Below are 18,990 nucleotides of genomic sequence, written 5' to 3' on the forward strand. Positions count from 1 at the left end.
CAGGCGGGGTGCACGCTGGGCACACGTGCCTGGTCGGTGTTACTTGAAGCGTGGGGACTAGAAGTCAGACCCTGAGGAGCATGATCTCTGGAAGCTGGAGAGACCTTAAGAGTTAGGCCAACCTGTTGTGGGTGCTGGAATCCTTTGGGCACCAAGAAGTGCTTGCACACGCTCTAGTGATGGGGAACTTAACACTTCATGAGTGAGTCTATTCTTCCCTGGACAGTGCTGTCTGTTGATTCCTTATAATGCACATCATAGCTTTCATTGATTGCATTAAGCACCTACTGTGAGCCAAGCATTGAGATATGTGCTGTATAGCTCATTCTCACAGTACCCCACTTGGGTAATTAGTGTTATTATTATCTCCATTTTGAAGACGGTTAAACTGAAGCAGAAATTGATTAAATGAGCCGATATTTTAATTTAGGACTGTCTTGACTCTAAAGCATGGTCTTTTTCCCACTGCTTCCTAAAGCAGAAGTGGAGTCCTGCTTGGGGGAAGGTTACAACAACTTTAGAGAAGGGCGGCCCTATGGATGTAGCAGGACAAGCCGCAGACGAAACTCCTCAGACACCGAGTTAAAGAAGGAAGGGGTTTATTCGGCCAGGGGCATTGGCAAGACTCCTGTCTCAAGAGCCGAGCTCCCCGAATGAGCAATTCCTGTCCCTTTTAAGGGCTCACAGCTCTAAGGTGTGCGTGAGAGGGTCATGATTGATTGAGCAAGCAGTGGGTACGTGACTGGGGGCTGCAAGCACCGGTAATTAGATCGGAACAGGATAGGGATTTTCACAGTGCTTTTCTATACAATGTCTGTAATCTATAGTTAACATAACCGATTAGGTCGGGGTCGATCTTTACCAGGCCCAGGGTGTGGCACCAGGCTGTCTGTGGATTTCATTTCTGCCTTTTAGTTTTTACTTTTTCTTTCTTTGGAGGCAGAAATTGGGCATAAGACAATATGAGGGGTGGTTTCCTCCCTTATGGGGAGGTGCCAAACACTTGGCCATAGGGACAACCTCTGGAAGCTCATTAGTCTTAATTTGGCCCTTGGGGGTCAGATGGGACAATTGAGCACCCAGTCTCCACCCATCCCCAAGACATTCCAAACATTCCCTTCTATGGATCACAGCTGCAGGCTGCCAAATTAGGAATTTGCAACTTCCAGTAGGTTGCTGACTGGGAATGGGAGGGGGTGGAGGCAAAGGCAGAACAGGCGGATGCTGGGAAGTCTGTGGCAGCAACAGAGCCAGACTAGGAGGCAACTTCCAGATGGAGAGGAGGGGGACAGTTTTGAGATCTATTTGGGCTAGAATCAATAGGAATGCTGTAAGTGCTAGGGAAGAGCAGAGGAAAATTTTGGATTTTTGTCATTGCTGGATGGATAGATGGGGTAAGGGAGGAGCCTGGGGCAGTGTAAGTGCCAGGAGCTGGGGAAGTAAGAGTGTATTTTTGTTTATTTTTTGAGATGGAGTTTCACTCTGTCACCCAGGCTGAAGTGCAGTGGGCCTCACTGCAACCTCTGCCTCCCAGGTTCAAGCTATTCCCCTGCTTCAGCCTCCCGAGTAGCTGGGATTACAGGCACCTGCCACCATGCCCGGCTAATTTTTTTTATTTTTAGTAGAGATGAATTTTCACTATGTTGACCAGGCTGGTGTTGAACTCTTGACCTCAAGTGATCCACCCGCCTCAGCCTCCCAAAGTGCTGGGATTACAGGCATGAGCCACTGCAGCCAGCCTTTATTCTTTAGATGACTGGGACATACCCAGGTTGCCTGGAGCCTAGGGCCTAGTCAGGGCTAAAGGTAGAAATTTGGGGACAGCTGCATAGAGATGACATTTACTCTCTGGGACTGTTTCATCTGTAAAATGGACAGAAGATCTTCAAGATATGGAATCAACACCTTCTGAGTCTCCCTCACCTGCCACCATCGTCTAGTCCCAACTGTCCCTGCCAGGAAGCCTCAGGAATGGCCAGCACTTCCTAGACTGCCACAGCATCCCTGAGAAACTCCTGAACTTGAGATTTCAGCCCCCAAAAGTTTGTGGGTGGTGCTCAGAATGAAAAAGTGAATCAGTCCTTCCCACCTTTCCCACAACCTAGCACCAAAAGATTTCAGGATCAGATTTGCCAAGCAAAAGGAGATGTTACAGGAAAGCAGTCCCGATCGAGATCCCAAGAGAGAGTTCTTGGATCTCACACAAGAAAGAATTCAGGGCAAGTCCACAGTGCAAAGCAAAAGCAAGTTTATTAAGAAAGTAAAGCAATAAAAGAATGGCTACTCTATAGACAGAGCAGCCCTGACGGCTGCTGATTGCCCATTTTTATGATTATTTCTTGATTTTATACTAAAGAAGGGGTGGATTATTCATGCCTCCCCTTTTTAGACCATATAGGGTAACTTCTTGACATTGCCGTGGCATTTATAAACTGTCATGGCGCTGGTGGGAGTGCAGCAGTGAGGATGACCAGAGGTCATGCTCATCGCTGTCTTGGTTTTGGTGGGTTTTGGCTAGCTTCTTTCCTGCAACCTGTTTTATCAGCAAGGTCTTTATGACCTGTATCTTGTGCTGACCTCCTATCTCATCCTGTGACTGAGAATGCCTAACTGTCTGGGAATGCAGCCCTGTAGGTCTCTGCCTCATTTTACCCAGCTCCTATTCAAGATGGAGTTGCTCTGGTTCACATGCCTCTGACATTTGCCTCCTCCCTATTATGAGAGAAACTTTAATCCTAAAAGTTTCGGAGGGATGAAGATGCATCTTCTGTAACTTCTTCAGGCTGAATAGGGGTGATGATATTCCTGCTTAACTATTAGGGTCCCTTATGTTCAGAGTAGAGAGGAGCTCAGAAAACATCAGTATAGTGAGGGCCATTCATAACTCCAAGTTCTGACAAAAGGTGATATCTGGAAGATTAATAAGTATTCAGTTTAAGAAAACATTCAGTAAGCTTATCCTGCACTCCTACACAAAGAGTACTATAGCAATATATGCCACAAGAGTAAAGCAAAATAAGTAAAATTATCGCAAGTAAACTAAATTAGAAGGCTTTCCATGAACTGGGCAACTGTTGGAACCAAGCTGATGTGGGGTTGCTAGCTGATTCCAGTGTGTTCAGAATTAGAATATCGATTCAGATTTTTACATTACCCATCTTCCATGCGCGTCCATGTGAAGAGACCACCAAATAGGCTTTGTGTGAGCAATAAAGCTTTTTAATCACCTGGGTGCAGGCGGGCTGAGTCCAAAAAGAGAGTCAGCGAAGGAAGATAACGGTGGGGCCGTTTTATAGGATTTGGGTAGGTAGTGGAAAATTACAGTCAAAGGGGGTTGTTCTCTGGCTGGCAGAAGTGGGGGTCACAAGGTGCTCAGTGGGGGAGCTCCTGAGCCAGGACGAGCCAGGAGAAGGAATTTCACAAGGTAATGTCACCAGTTAAGGCAGGAACCGGCCATTTTCAGTTCTTTTGTGATTCTTCACTTGCTTCAGGCCATCTGCTCAGAGACCTGACACCATCACTCTTGTTTGTTTTGAGCAGCAGTCAGAGATCACTGGTTGGTTCACAGGAATAAGCTGGGTTAGCCTAAATTGCAGAAACAAACTTAAAAACAACTGATGAGACTAGAATCTAATAACCAGTATACCATAAGTTCTTGAAACATTATATTTCTCTCTCCAGTTTCCCATTTTTACTAAAGACAAATCTTGGTAAGACTGATTTGCTTTGTTATACTTGGCCTGATTATTTATATAAAGTGTAGCAAGAATAATTATTTTTCACATAAGCTCTTTTTATTATTTATTTATTGAGATGGAGTCTCACTCTGTCACCCAGGCTGGAGTGCAGTGGTACGATCTTGGCTTACTACAACCTCTGCCTCCTGGGCTCAAGCGATTCATCTGCCTCAGCCTCCCAAGTAGCTGGGATTACAGGTGCCCACCACCGTGCCCTGCTAATATTTTTGTATTTTTAGTAGAGACAGGATTTCACCTTGTTGGCCAGGCTGGTCTCGAACTCCTGACCTCAAGTGATCTGCCCACCTTGGCCTCCCAAAGTGCTGGTATTACAGGTGTGAGCCACCACAGCCAGCCACATAAGCTCTTTTTAAATTGGCTTTCCTGGAACTCTGTTCCAAAAAAGGAATCTTAGATAAGACTTTTTGCCATGGGTTTGTACCCTCAAATACGTATGAGTTGGGTAAATTCCTCTCTTCTTGAGGTTCCAAGATAACTTGGAGTTCCTGGGTCTGTTAGAAAGTGACATTCTTTACTTACCACAGGTCAGAAACCCTGTACAAGGACTGTGTAGGCAAGGTATGAGGCCAGTTCCCCAAGGGGCTTCTATTGGCTCTATAAGTTAAGTTTAATTCCTTAAAAGAAAACATGCCATTCCAGTCAAAGCCTTGATAAAATAACCAGTTTCTCCAATTGTGTCCTGTTGCAAAAGAAAACAGATACTTATTTGCACTTATGCAAATAACTATATTGCATAAATTAGGAATACTCAATTAGTTTGACCATAGGTAAGATTTTCATAAACCTTTTATTAACCCTTTACTTTTTTTGTGAAAGAGCAGATTAGTGTTCTAAGAAAAACCTGTTGTACTTTTAGTCCAATGCTTAATTTATGGAAAAACTGAATAATACCCCTTTAACTTTAGCCAATATGTTCACACAAAGAATTTCTTTTTACAAGATTCATTTTTTATGAACTTTTCATAACTTGCTCAAACCTTTAGCTTTATCCTGTTTAACTTAAAACAATCCTTTAACCCTTTAGACAAGAAAATCCACATTCCCGTGACTTCTTATAATCTTTTACTAAAAACACATTTCGCTTTCCCTACACGCCTTACGTGTAGAAGAACTGTTTCTGTAGTAGTCTCAAATACATGTTACAATGTTAACTCTTAGCAACTTTTATTTTTGGTGAAAACCTTGGTAAGTAAGGGGTTTGGGTCCAGGGTTTCCGCACTGTAGTCCCTTCAGTGGTCACCAGAAAGATGTTATAGGAAAGGGGTCCCGATCCAGTCCCCAAGAGAGGGTTCTTGGATCTCGCACAGAAAGAATTCAGGGCGAGTCCACAGTGCAAAGCAAAAGCAAGTTTACTAAGAAAGTAAAAGAATAAAAGAATGGCAGCCGGGCGCGGTGGCTCACACCTGTAATCCCAGCACTTTGGGAGGCCGAGACGGGCGGATCACAAGGTCAGGAGATTGAGACCATCCTGGCTAAGACAATGAAATCCTATCTCTAGTAAAAATACAAAAAAATTAGCCAGGCACGGTGGTGGGCGCCTGTAGTCCCAGCTACTTGGGAGCCTGAGGCAGGAGAATGGTGTGAATCTGGGAGGCGGAGCTTGCAGTGAGCCGAGATTGTGCCACTGCACTCCAGCCTGGGCGACAGTGCGAGACTCCGTCTCAAAAAAAAAAAAGAATGGCTACTCCATAGACAGAGAAGCCTCAAGGGTTACTGGTTGCTCATTTTTCCAGTTATTTCTTGATTATATGCTAAACGAGGGGTGGATTATTCATGCCTCCCCTTTTTAGACTATATAGGGTAACTTCCTGATGTTGCCATGGCATTTGTAAATTGTCATGGCGCTGGTGGGAGTGTAGCAGTGAGGATGATCAGAGGTCATTCTCATCGCCATCTTGGTTTTGGTGGGTTTTGGCTAGCTTCTTTCCTGCAACCTGTTTTATCAGCAAGGTCTTTATGACCTGTATCTTGTGCTGACCTCCTATCTCATTCTGTGACTGAGAATGCCCTAAATGTCTGGGAATCCAGTGTTAAGGGGGTGGTGGGGGGGCTTGTTCTTAGAGCTCCCAAGATGGTGGCAGGCTGCTTCCAAGATGGCGGCAAGCCTCTTGTTCTCTGACCTGGGGTTCTTGGCCTCACGGATCCAAGGAATGGAATTTTGGACCATGTGGTGAGTGTTATAGCTCTATTAGAAGCCGTGGGTCACGGAAGAGAACCGTGGAACCCAGCAACTAGTGTTCAGCTCGATTAAGATGAACCTGGGCACTTAGCCGTGCAGGAACAATGGCAAGCCTTTAGCCCGATCGGGAATGGCAATGGGTGCCCCGCTGGATCAGGAGCACAGTGGACACCCTGCCGGATCCGGAGGGGTGGAAGTCAGCAGCGGGTCTGCGATGGTGGCAAACAGCAGTGGTAGACGGCAAGCAAAAGCTCAGTTCGAGCCATAACAAACATGGACCAGAAGAGTGTGCAGTTGCAAGATTTAATAGAGTGCAAACAGAGTTCCCATAAAATGGGAGGGGACCCGAAGGGGGTTGCCGTTGCCAGCTTGAATACCTGGGTTTATATCCCGATTATTGTCCCTCCCCCTGTGCTCTCAGGTGATAGATGATTGGCTATTTCTTTACCTCCTGTTTTTGCCTAATTAGCATTTTAGTGAGCTTTCTTTTCTACCTGATTTGTCAGGTGTGAGCTAAGTTGCAAGCCCCGTGTTTAAAAGTGGATGTGGTCACCTTCCCAGCTAGGCTTAGGGATTTTTTAGTCAGCCTAGGAAATCCAGCTAGTCTTGTCTCTAACCAGTAGGTCTCAGCCTCATTTTACCCAGCTCCTATTCAAGATGGAGTTGCTCTGGTTCACATACCTCTGAGAGAGACATCAAGATGAAGGATGATAGCCCAAAGAGAAGCCAGGATCTGGACCGTGGTCTAAACAAAGGACAGTATTCTTGAGATATATTTAATACAGAGATCCAGAAAAGCCAGGAACGCTGAGTCTGTGTAGCTAATCTGGAAGGCAATGTGAGTCACAGGCCCCAGCTGAGAATGTTCTTTTGAAATAATGACTGTGGACATTTTAGACACATCAGAAGTTTCATGCGCGTCTGTGTGAAGAGACCACCAAACAGGCTTTGTGTGAGCAATAAAGCTTTTAATCACCTGGGTGCAGGCGGGCTGAGTCCGAAAAGACAGTCAACGAAGGGAGATGGGGTGGGGCCGTTTTATAAGATTTGGGTAGGTAAAGGAAAGTTACAGTCAAAGAGGGGTTGTTCTCTGGCAGGCAGGAGTGGGGGTCACAAGTTGCTCAGCGGGAGAGGTTTTTGAGCCAGGATGAGCCAGGAGAAGGAATTTCACAAGGTAATGTCATCACTTAAGGCAAGGACCGACCATTTTCACTTATTTTGTGGTGGAATGGCATCAGTTAAGGCAGGAACAGGCCATTTAAATATCACTTCTTTTGTGATTCTTCAGTTACTTCAGGCCATCTGGATGTATACGTGCAGGTCACAGGGGATATGATGGCTTAGCTTGGGCTCAGAGGCCTGACAAGAAGTATATTCATTAGTACATGTGCCTTTCTTTCAAACTCAAACTGGCCAGTTTGGAAAGGCTGGGTGGAATTTTCTGTTTAAAAGCTGTTAATGAAGAAAGTCAAACTGTAAAATATTTAAAGAAGTTTATTCTGAGCCTTATAATTTAGTGACCTTGGGCCAGGACACAGCCTCAGGAGGTCCTGAGAACATGGGTTCAAGGTAGTTGGGTTACCATTTGGTTTTATACATTTTACGGAGACAGGCAAAGACATACAGGCAAAGACATAAATCAACACATGTAAGGTATACATTGGTTGAGCCAGGAAAGGTGGGGCATCTCCAAGTCGGGGGTGGGATGCTTCCAGGTTATACATGGATGCAAAGATTTTCTGATTGGCAGTTGGTTGAAAAAGTTAAGCTTTGCCTGAAGAGTTGAAGTCAGCATAAAGAAATGCTTGAGTTAAGATAAGAGTGGTTGTGGAAGCCAAGGTTTTTGTTAAGTAGATGAAGCCTCTGAGTGGCAGGCTTCAGAGTAAATAGATGGTAAATGTCTCTTATCAGACCTTCAAAGGTGTCAGACTCTTAGTTAAATTTCTCCTGGATCAGGGAAAGACCTGGAAAAGGAAGGGGATTCTCTACAGAATGCAAATTTCCCCAAGGCAAGGCTTTGCAGGGCCATTCCAAAATATGCCAAATAAACGTATTTTAGAGTAAAATACTTGCATTTCCTTTAGACCCTGTTATCTGTCATGTGATGGTATACCAGAGTCAGGTTGGAATTTGGTATCTTATTGCTATAAAGAGTCTGTTTTGTCAGTCTTAAGAAATGTATTTTAATGTTAATGCTGGTCAGTGGCACCTAAACTCCAAAGCGAGGAAAGTATACTGAGGGTATCCTACCTGCCTTCCCATCTAGTGGCCTGAACTTGTTTTTCAGGTTGTCTTGGGGAATCCCCTTGGCCAAGGGGGTGAGGGTCCATTCAGTTGATTGGGGGGCTTATAATTTTATTTTTAGTTTACAGAGTAAAAAACACAAAAGGTCAAAGTGGTGAATTTTAAATCCATAATCTTTTAAAAATGACTGCATCTCTGTGCTCACTAGATTTTCCTAAAAGAGATTTCAAGGTGTAAATTGGCCAACTAATCTTCTCTCGGAACTAAATCTTTTCAGGGTTACATGGAATATTTGCCCTTAAGAACATTTTGGGTTCTTTGTCAGTTGTCAGAAAGTCCTTCATTCAAGGTTTTTGGGCCGGGTGCAGTGGCTCACGCCTGTAATCTCAGCACTTTGGAAGGCCAAGGCAGGAGGATGGCTTGAGGCCAGGAGTTTGAGAGCAGCCTGGGCAACATAGTGAGACCTCATCTCTATTAAAAATAAAAATAATAATAAGATTTTCTGTATACCTTTTCCCAGTTATAATATATAGCCACAGTTATCAAAACCCAGTAACTGACTTTGGTACAACTATACTATTAACTCCAGGAGAGACTTTATTCAGATTTCATCAGTTTGTATATGTATTTGTGTGTGTGTGTGTGTGTGTGTGTGTGTGTGTGTGTAGTACTGTAGAGTTTTATCACATGTACATTTTCATGTAGCTACCACCACAATCAGAATACAGAATTGTTCCCTCGCCATAAAGAAACTTCCTTGTTACCTCACAGTCACATCTACCCCAACTCCTAACTCCTGGCTACCACTGATCTATTCTCAAGTACTATAATTTGTTATTTCAAGAATGTTCAATATGTATGATTTCAAGAATCATACGATACGTAGCTCATTGAGATTGGTTCTTGTCATCAACTGACATGCCCTCAAGATCCATTCAAATTATGTATCAATTTTTTCCTTTTTTTTTTTTTAATGAGACAGAGTTTCGCTCTGTTGCCCAGGCTGGAGTGCTGTTATGCCCAGACCGTTAGTTCCCCAAAGAAGACCACCAGAGTCCAGAGTCAAAGCCAAGCGGCAAGGATCTTTACTACAAGTTCGAACCTGGTCCCTCCATTCCACAGCATACAAGAGGGCCCTGAACAATGCGAGTGTTTGCTTTTTATAGCCTGAAAGTTACAGGGGAACAAAGGAATTCTTTTGGTTCCCGCTCTTTCAGTAAAACTTTGAACGGCTGTCCCCTCATCTGTCCCCTTATCGGAGACTTTCCTGGTGGTGTTTGTACTGGGCTTGTTTGTTTTGAGCCCTGGGGAAGTTTAAGAGATATATGGTGATATGTGGTGGGATGGGAGGATGGGATGTGTTTGTACTGGGCTTGTTTGTTTTGAGCCCGGGGCTGAGGAATGCGCCCGGCTCTTTTCAGTGCAATGGCACCATCTTGGCTCACTGCAATCTCCACCTCCCAAGTTCAAGCGATTCTCCCGCCTCGGCCTCCCAAGTAGCTGGGACTATAGCCACGTGCCACCATGCTCACCTAATTTCTGTATTTTTAGTAGAGATGGGGTTTCACCATGTTGGCCAGGCTGGTCTCGAACTCCTGACCTCAAGTGATCCACCTGCCTCAGCCTTCCAAAGTGCTGGAATTACGGGCGTGAGCTACTGTGCCTGGCCAAATTTTGTTTTTGTTTTTGTTTTTGTTTTATTGCTAAATTGTTGTATGGCTGCATTAATTTACCCTTTCACCCATTGAAGGACATTTGGGCTATATCCAGTTTTAGCTATTACCAATAACGCTGTTATCAACATTGGTTGTAGGAAAACAGCCTGCTGCATGGCAAGATTACACCATTTTGAAGCGAAACTGCTGTGATGACTGATGTCTGCATACCAACTCGTTCCCATTCCCACAACAAGGTCAAGAAACAATGCCCGTAGCATCCAACTCCTCATAGAGGAACAATGCCTGTACATAGATAACCCCTCATAAAGATACTTATCTAACTTCCCCAGTGGTCCCTAGTTGTTTCATAAGAGGGTCTGAGACATGACCAGCTGCACATGTTTTACCAAAAACAGCTTGCTAATTAAAGAATATTTTCCAGAAAGAAAGTTGGGTGTGGGCATCCACCATCTCTTGGCTGCCAGAGATGCCACTTCTGTTTGTAAGTCCCTACTAAATGTTTCCTTCTGAGAAACTGGATTTTTCACCCTTTGTCTTCAGCCTCTCACCTCCCTTTGTCTTTGGGGGTTTACGTAGACCTGCTTACCACAGAACATTGGCTTACAGGTTTAGGGGTGAGCATCAGCTTTCATTTTTGCAGGAAATCGTAGATTGTATGATTGTATGGTAATTGTATGATTGTAATGGTATGTGTATGTTTAAATTTTCAGAATCTGCCAAACTGTTTTTCCAGAGTTGCTGTGTCATTTATGTTATGTCCCCAGTGCATGAGACATCTGGATCCTTTCCAGCACTTGGTAATATTATTAGTATTATTATTGGAGAGAGGGTTTTACTATGTCACCCAGGCTGGAGTGCAGTGGCACAATCACAGATCCTTGCAGCCTTGCTGTCTGGGCTTAAGCGATCCTCCCACCTCAGCTTCCCAAATAGCTGAGACCACAGGTGTGCGCCACCACACCTGGTGAATTTTATTTTATTTTTGTAGAGACAGGGGTCTTGTCATGTTGCTTGGACTGGTCTCGAACTCCTGTCCTCAAATGATCCTTGCACCTTGGCCTCCCAAAGTGCTGGGATTATAGACATGAGCCATTACCACTGTGCCCAGCCCGATCATCTTTTCATGTGCTGACTTGCCATCCATCTTTGGTGACAGGTCATCCTCTGTGGTGAAAGTGTGTGTTTACATCTTTTGACCATATTCTAATTAGATTATGTTTTAAAATTGTGATAAAATGTGCATAACATAAAATTTACCGTTTTTAGTTGTGCAGTTCTGTGGCACTAAGCACATTCACACTGTTTAGCCACACCACCATCCATCTCCAGAACTGTTTTATCTTCCCCAGCTAAAATTCTACCAATAAACAATAACTTCATTCTCCCCTCCCGCCACTGTTGGGAAAAAGCTGAGTGTAGGGAGGGAAACTGAGGCAGGGCTTGCATAGTGTCCTTTGGAATGTGTCTAGACTTGCTGGCTGCTTGCTTCTAGCCCTCCTAGGCTCCTGTTCCCATTATCTCAAGTAGCAGGACATGTTCCATATAAATGCTAAACCATCACAGCTGTAAATCATGTGCTTAATGGAACATGCTCTTTTGACCTCCACAGTCTCAACACCTGTTTCTTTGTTGGATTACCAATAAATACCGTGGGCTCTCAGAGCTTGGGGCCTTCGCGGCCTCCATACATAGCGATGGCCCCCTGGTGTCCCACCTTTTTCTCTCACTGTCTTTTTCTCAATCCTTTGACTCTGCTGGACTTTGTCACCCCCACGACCTGGTGTTGGGTCTGATCACCCCAACACTCCACCCCTTGGCAATCGACATTCTGCTCTCTGTCTCTATGAATTTGACTAAGTACCTCATATAAGTGGCATCGTCCAATATTTGTCTTTTTTGTGTCTGGCTTATTTCACTTGGCATGTCAAGGTTCACCCATGTTGTAGCACATGTTATAATTTCATTTCTTTCTAAGGCTGTATAGTATTCCACTGTATGCCTACACCACATTTTGCTGATCCATTTGCCTGTTGATGGACATTTGGGTTGCCCCCACCTTTTGGATTTGTGAATAATGCTGCTATAAATATTGGTGTACAAATATCTGTCTGAATGCCTGCTTTTACTTCTTTTGGGTATACAAGCATACCTTGGAGATATTGCAGGTATGGTTCCACATCACCACAATAACACAAATATTGCAATAAAGCAAGTCACACAAATTGTTTTGTTTCCCAGCACATATAAAAGTTATGTTTACACTATATTGTAGTCTATTAATGTGCAATAGGATTATGTCTAAAAATGTGCATACCTTAATTTAAAAATACTTTATTACTAAAAAATGTTAACCTCATCTGAGCCTCAGTGAGTTATAATCATTTCGCTGGCCCAGGGCCTGGCCTTGATGTTGATGGCTACTGACAGATCAGGGTGATGGTTGCTGAAGGTTGGAGTGGTTGTGACAATTTCTTAAAATAAGACAACAGTGAAGTTTGCCATGTCAATTGACTCTTCTTTTCACAAAGGTTTCTCTGTAGCACATGATGCCATTTGATAGCATTTTACCCCCAACAGAACTTCTTTCAAAATTGGTTAGTCTCCTCCAATCTGTCACTGCTTTATCAACTAAGACTATGAAATATTCTAAATCCTTTGTTGTCGTTTCTTTTTTAAAATTAATTTTATTTTTTCAAAACGTTTTTAGTAGAGATGACATCTTACTATGTTGCCCAGGCTTGTCTCAAACTCCTGGGCTCAAGTGATCCACCTGCCTTGCCCTCACAAAGTGCTGGGATTATAGATGAGCCATTGTGCCCAGCCCTTTGTGGTCATTTCAAAAATGTTCACAATCATCTACATCAGGAGTAGATTCCATCTCAAGAAACCACTTTCTTAATAAGCAACTTCTCATCAATTCAAGTTTGATCATGAAATTGTAGGAATTCAGTCACATCTTCAGGTTCCACTTCTAATTCTAATTCTCTTGCTATTTCCACATCTGCAGTTCCTTCCTCCACCGAAGTCTTGGACCCCTCAAAGCCATCCGTGTAGGTGAGAATCAACTTCTTCCAAATTTCTTTTTTTTTTCTAATTTTTAAAATTATTTTAATTTTATTTATTTATTTATTTTTGTTTTTATTTTTTTTGAGACAGAGTCTTGCACTTTCACCCAGGCTGGAGTGCAGTGGTGCGATCTCGGCTCACTGCAAGCTCTACCTCCTGGGTTCACGCCATTCTCCTGCCTCAGCCTCCCGAGTAGCTGGGACCACAGGCGCCCGCCACCACGCCCGGCCAAACTTCTTCCAAACTTCTGTTCATGTTAATATTTTGACCTCCTCCCAGGAATCACAAAGGTTCTGAATGGCATCTAGACTGGTGAATTCTTTCTGAAAGGTTTTCAATTTACAAGATCCATCAGAGGAATCACTATAGCCTTATGAAGTGCATTTCTTCTTTTTTTTTTTTTTTGAGTCTCATTCTGTCACCCTGGCTGGAGTGCAGTGGCATGATCACAGCTCACTGCAGTCTCAACCTCCTGGGCTCAAGCAGTCCTCCAGCCTGAGCTTCCTCAGGTGTATGCCACCTCAGGACCACAGGCATGCACCACAACACCTGGCTAATTTTTAAATGTTTTGTAGAGACAGGGTCTCGCCATGCTGCCCAGGCTGGTCTCAAACTCCTGGGCCCAAGCCATCCTCCTGCCTCGGCCTTCCAAAGTGTTGGGATTATAGGCGTGAGCCACCTCACCCGGCATGAAGTGTATTTCTTAAATAACAAAACTTGAAAGTTGAAATTATTTCTTGAATGGCTGCAGAATGGCTGTTGCATTAGCAGGCATGAAAACAACATGTTAATCTTTTTGTACGTCTTACAGATCTCCTTGGGTGATCATGTGCACTGTCGATAAGCACTAATCTTTTGAAAGGGATCTTTTTTCTGAGCAGTAGTTCTCAACAGTAGGCTTAAGATATTCAGTAAACCATGCTGTAAATGGATGTGCTGTCATCCAGGCTTTCTTTGTCCGTTTATTAAAGCACAGGCAGAGTGGAAATTTTTTAAAGGGTTCTAGGATTTTAGGAATGGTAAATGAGCATTGGCTTCAACTGAAAGTCACCAGCAGCATTAGCCCCTAACAAAGGAGTCAGCCTGGGCTGGACATGGTGGCTCATACCTGTAATCCCAGCACTTTGGCAGGCTGAGGCAGGAAGATTGCTTGGGCCCAGATGAGACCAGCCTGGGCAATGTAGGGAGACTCTGATTCTACGAAAAACATTTTTTTTTTTTTTGAGATGGAATCTCCCTCTGTCACCCAGGCTGGAGTGCAGTGGCATGATCTCGGCTTACTGCATGTTCTACCTCCCAGGTTCCAGTGATTCTCGTGCCTCAGCCTCCCGAGTAGCTGGGACTACAGGCGCCCGCCATCACGCCCGGCTAATTTTTTGTATTTTTAGTAGAGACGGGGTTTCACCGTGTTAGCCAGGATGGTTTCGATCTCCTGACCTCGTGATCTGCCCGTCTTGGCCTCCCAAAGTGCTGAGATTACAGGTGTGAGCCATCACGCCCAGTCCAAAAAATTTTTAAAAAGTTAGCTGGGCATAGTGGCATGCACCTGTGGTCCCAGCTACTTGGGAAGCTGAGGCAAGAGGATCACACTTAAGCCCAGGAGGTCAAGGCTGCAGTGAGCCATGACTGCCACTGCACTCCGGCCTGGGCAACTGAGTGAGACCCTGTCTCAAAAAAACAAAAACAAAAACAAAAAAAAAGTCGGCCTGTCCTTTGAAGCTTTGAAACCAAGCATTGATTTCTCCTCTCTAGCTATGATAGTCCTAGATGGCATCTTTTTCCCAGCAGAAGCCTGTTTCATCTACATGGGAAATCTGTTGTTTAGTGTAGCCACTTTCATCAATGATCTTAGCTAGATCTTCTGGAGAACTTGCTGCAGCTTCTGTATTAGCACTTGCTACTTCACCTTGCCCTTTTATGTTATGAAGACAGCTTTTTCCCTTAAACCTCATGAACCAACCTCTGCTGGCTTTCAACTTTTCTTCTGCAGCTTCCTCACTCTCTGAACCTTTATGGAATTTAAGAATTGCTCCGGATTAGGCTTTGGCTTAAGGGAATATTGTGGCTGGTTTGATCTATCCAGACCACGCAAACTTTCGCCACATTAGCAAAAGGCTGTTTTTGCTTTCTTGTCATTTGTGTGTTCACTGGAGTAGCACTTTTAATTTCCTTCAAGAGCTTTTTCTATCATTCATAACTTGGCTGTTTGATGCAAGGGACCTATCTTTCACCCTATCTTGGCTTTTGACATGCTTTCCTTACTAAACTTAATTATTTCTAGGTTTTGATTTAAAATGAGAAATGTGTGAGTCTTCCTTTCACTTGAACACTTTTGAGACTATTTTAGGGTTATTATTTGGCCTAATTTTCCTTTCTTTCTTTCTTTCTTTCTTTCTTTCTTTTTTTTTTGGGGAGACAGGATCTTGCTTTGTTGCCCAGGCTGGAGTGTAGTAGCACAATCATGGCTCACTGTGGCCTTGGCCTCCCGGGCTCACACAATCCTCCCACCTCGTCCTCCCAAAGTGCTGGGATTACAGGTGTGAGCCACTGCACCCTGCCTGATTTCAATATTGTTGTGTCTCAAGGAATAGAAAGGCCCGAGGAAAGGGAGAGAGAGATGGGGTGGACTGGTTGGGGTAACTGGTCAGTGGAAGAGTCAGAACACACACAATAAAAGCTTTCAATTTCTCCACATCCTCAACAACACTTATTTTCTGTTTTGTTGCTTTGTGTGTTTTAAATTTTTTAAAAATTAATTATTTATTTTTTGAGATGGAGTCTCACTCTGTTGCCCAGGCTGGAGAGCAACGGTGTGATCTTGGCTCACTGCAGCCTCTGCCTCCCGGGTTCAAGCAATTCTCATGCCTCAGCACCCCCTCCCCCAAATAGCTGGGACCACAGACATGCGCCACCATGCCCGGCTAATTTTTGTATTTTTAGTAGAGATGGGGTTTTGCTATGTTGGCCAGGTTGGTCTCAAACTCCTGGTCTCATGTGATCTGCCTGCCTTGACCTCCCAAAGTGCTGGGATTACAGGCATGAGCCACCGTGCCGGGCCATGTATATGTTTGTTTTAGATAATAGCCATCTTAGTGTGTTTGCAGTGATATCTCGTTGTAATTTTGATTTTAGTTTCCCTAATGATTAGTGATATTGAGTATTTTTTCATGTGCGTATCGGCCATTTGCATATCTTCCTTGGAGAAATGTCTATTCAAGTCCTTTGTCCATTTTTAAATAGTTTTTTTTTCTGCTGTGAATTGTAGACGTTCTCTCTATATATATTCTAGATATTAATCATTTATCAGATATAATTATTTTCTCTTATTCCTTGGGTCGCATTTTTACTCTGTTGATAGTGTCCTTTGTTGCACAAATTTTAAAATTTTGGTAAAGTCCAATTTAACTATTTTTTTGTTTTATTGTCTGTGCTTTTGGGGTCATACGTGAGAAATTTTTAAGTTAGATGTCATGGAGCTGCTCCTGTATGTTTTGTTTCCAAGGTTTTACAATATTAGCTCTTATATTTAGGTCTATGATACATTTTGAGTTGATTTTTGTATTTAGTTGGCCCTTGAACTTGAATAATTAGGGGCATTGATCCTCCTTGCAGTCAAAAATCCGTGTGTCAGCCGGGCGCAGTGGCTCCCACCTGTAATCCCAGCACTTTGGGAGGCTGAGGAGGGTGGATCATGAGGTCAGGAGATCGAGACCATCCTGGCTAACAAAGTGAAACCCAGTCTCTACTAAAAATACAAAAAATTAGCCAGGTGTGGTGGCTGTCAGGCCTCTGAGCCCAAGCTAAGCCATCATATCCTCTGTGACCTGCATGTATACATCCAGATGGCCTGAAGCAACTGAAAATCCACAAAACAAGTGAAAATAGCCTTAACTGATGACATTCCACCATTGTGATTTGTTTCTCCCCCACCCTTAAGAAGGTTCTTTGTAATCTACCCCCTACCCTTAAGAATGTACTTTGTGAGATCCACCCCCTGCCCACAAAACATTGCTCCTAACTCCACCGCCTATCCCAAAACCTATTAGAACTAATGATAATCCCACCACCCTTTGCTGACTGTCTTTTCAGACTCAGCCCGTCTGCACCCAGGTGAAATAAATAGCCCTGTTGCTCACACAACGCCTGTTTGGTGGTCTCTTCACACAGATGCGTGAGACAGTGGCGGGTGCCTGTAGTCCCAGCTACCTGGGAGGCTGAGGCAGGAGAATGGTGTGAACCTGGGAGGCGGAGCTTGCAGTGAGCTGAGATTGCGCCAACTCACTCCAGCCTGGGTGACAGAGCGAGACTCTGTCTCAAAAAAAAAAAAAAAATCTATGTGTCATTTTTGACTCCCCCAAAGTTTAACTATAAACAGCTTACTGTTGACTAGAAATTTTACAATAACACAGTCAATTAACACATTTTGTTTATCTATTATATACTGCCTTTTTTTTTTTTTTTTTTTTGCAATGGAGTCTCACTCTGTCACTCAGGCTGGAGTGCAGTGGCACAATCTGGGCTCACTGCAAACTCTGCCTCCCAGGTTCAAGCGATTCTCCTGCCTCAGCCTTCCAAGTAGCTGGGATTACAGGCATGCGCCATCACGCCTGGCTAATTTTTGTATTTTTAGTAGAGACAGTGTTTCACCATGTTGGCCAGGCTGGTCTTGAACTCCCAACCTCAGGTGAGCCACCCGCCTCGGCCTCCCAAAGTGCTGGGATTACAGGTGTGAGTCACTGCGCCTGCCCTATATTCTTAATAGAGTAAATTAGAGTAAAGAAAATGCTATTTAAAAAATTGTAAGGAAGAGAAAATACATTCACTGTTCATTAAGTGGAAATGGGTCATCACAAAGGTCTTCATCCTCTTCACTTCCTGTTGAGTAGGCTGAGGAGGAGGAAGAGGAAGGGTTGATTTTGCTGTCTCAGGAGTGGCAGAGGCAGAAGAGGTGGAGGAGGTGGAAGGGGAGGCAGGAGAAGTGGGCACACTCAGTGAAACTACAGAAATGCAATGTAATTTATTTCTGACTTTTTTGTTCATTTCTCTAAAAATATTTCTATATGATAGCAATCCCTTTTCTACCATTTGCTGTAGTTTTAGTGCCCATATCATGGAAGGGTCCATGTAAAAGAAGTAAAAAGCAGGCATGAATAATGAGAACCCTTCTGTCAGACTGTCTAATGTTAATTTTTTTTCTAGTAACGATTCTTTTATGTCTTCTTCCTCATGGTCTGGCACTGGTTCAGAAGCACTCATCTCCATCAAGTCATCTTCGATTAATTCCTCTGGTATGGCTTCTATTAGCACTTTAATTTCCCCAAGATCCATATCTTGAAACCCTCCACCCCACACCCTCCCACATTTTTTGTTTTGGGCTTGATGGCTTTCACAGCTTTTAATTTTTATTCAGTTAACTTACTTATTTTTTATTTATTTAGGCTTTAACAGCTTTTCCATAACAATGATGGCATGTTCAATGGTGTGATCCTTCCTGACTTTCATGATAGTCTCTCTATCTGGGTTTTCTTCCATAGCACTGACAATCCTTTCCATAGACTGTTGTGTGTAATGAGCCTTGCAGGTCCTTATGACCCCCTGATCTAGAGGCTATATTAGAGACCTCATGTTTGGGGACAAGTAGACAACTTCAACGCCTTCAGTGTTGAACTCATGGGGTTCTGGGTGGCCAGGGGCATTGTCCAATATTAAGAGAACTTTAAAAGGCAATTCCTTACTATCAAGTTACTTCCTGAGTTCAGGGACAAAGCATCAATGAGACCAGTCCAGAAAAAGCGTTCTCATTGTCCATGCCTTATTGTTGTACAAACAAAAGACCAGCAGCTGGTGTTTATCCTTTCTGTGCAAGGCTCAGAGGTTAGCAGCTTTACAGATAAGGGCAGTCATGATCATAAACCTGACTGCATTTGCACAAAGCAGTAGAGTAGAGCTCATCCCTTCCTACCTTAATTCCTGGTGCTCCCTTCTCTTCCTTACTAATAAATGTTCTTTGTGGCATTTTATTTTCCAGAACAGGGCACTTTCATCTGCATAAAAACCTGCTCAG

General features: G+C 43.7%; 1 protein-coding gene and 1 long non-coding RNA gene across 3 annotated transcripts in view; both read left to right on the plus strand.

Annotated features, from left to right (window-relative positions):
* KCTD6 (potassium channel tetramerization domain containing 6) overlaps positions 1 to 18,990 on the plus strand; it is a 69,148-nt gene that overhangs the window by 359 nt on the left and 49,799 nt on the right. Inside the window, exon 1 of one of the 2 annotated variants that reach the window (XM_014344265.6) lies at positions 3 to 202. The exons of the other annotated variant lie outside the window; for it this stretch is intronic. Coding sequence (XP_014199751.3) covers positions 180 to 202 — 23 coding nt within the window. The 5' untranslated portion in view covers positions 3 to 179. Of the gene's footprint in view, positions 1 to 2; positions 203 to 18,990 lie in introns of those variants that run through there. 2 annotated transcript variants of the gene reach the window in all.
* On the plus strand, positions 8,850 to 17,425 carry LOC129397406 (uncharacterized). Its single transcript, XR_008624754.2, has 3 exons — positions 8,850 to 10,093; positions 10,571 to 10,657; positions 12,868 to 17,425. It is a non-coding gene; the product is annotated as an uncharacterized LOC129397406 (long non-coding RNA).

The sequence above is a fragment of the Pan paniscus genome, chromosome 2 (genome assembly GCF_029289425.2).
Source record: "Pan paniscus chromosome 2, NHGRI_mPanPan1-v2.0_pri, whole genome shotgun sequence".
Taxonomy (NCBI): domain Eukaryota; kingdom Metazoa; phylum Chordata; class Mammalia; order Primates; family Hominidae; genus Pan; species Pan paniscus.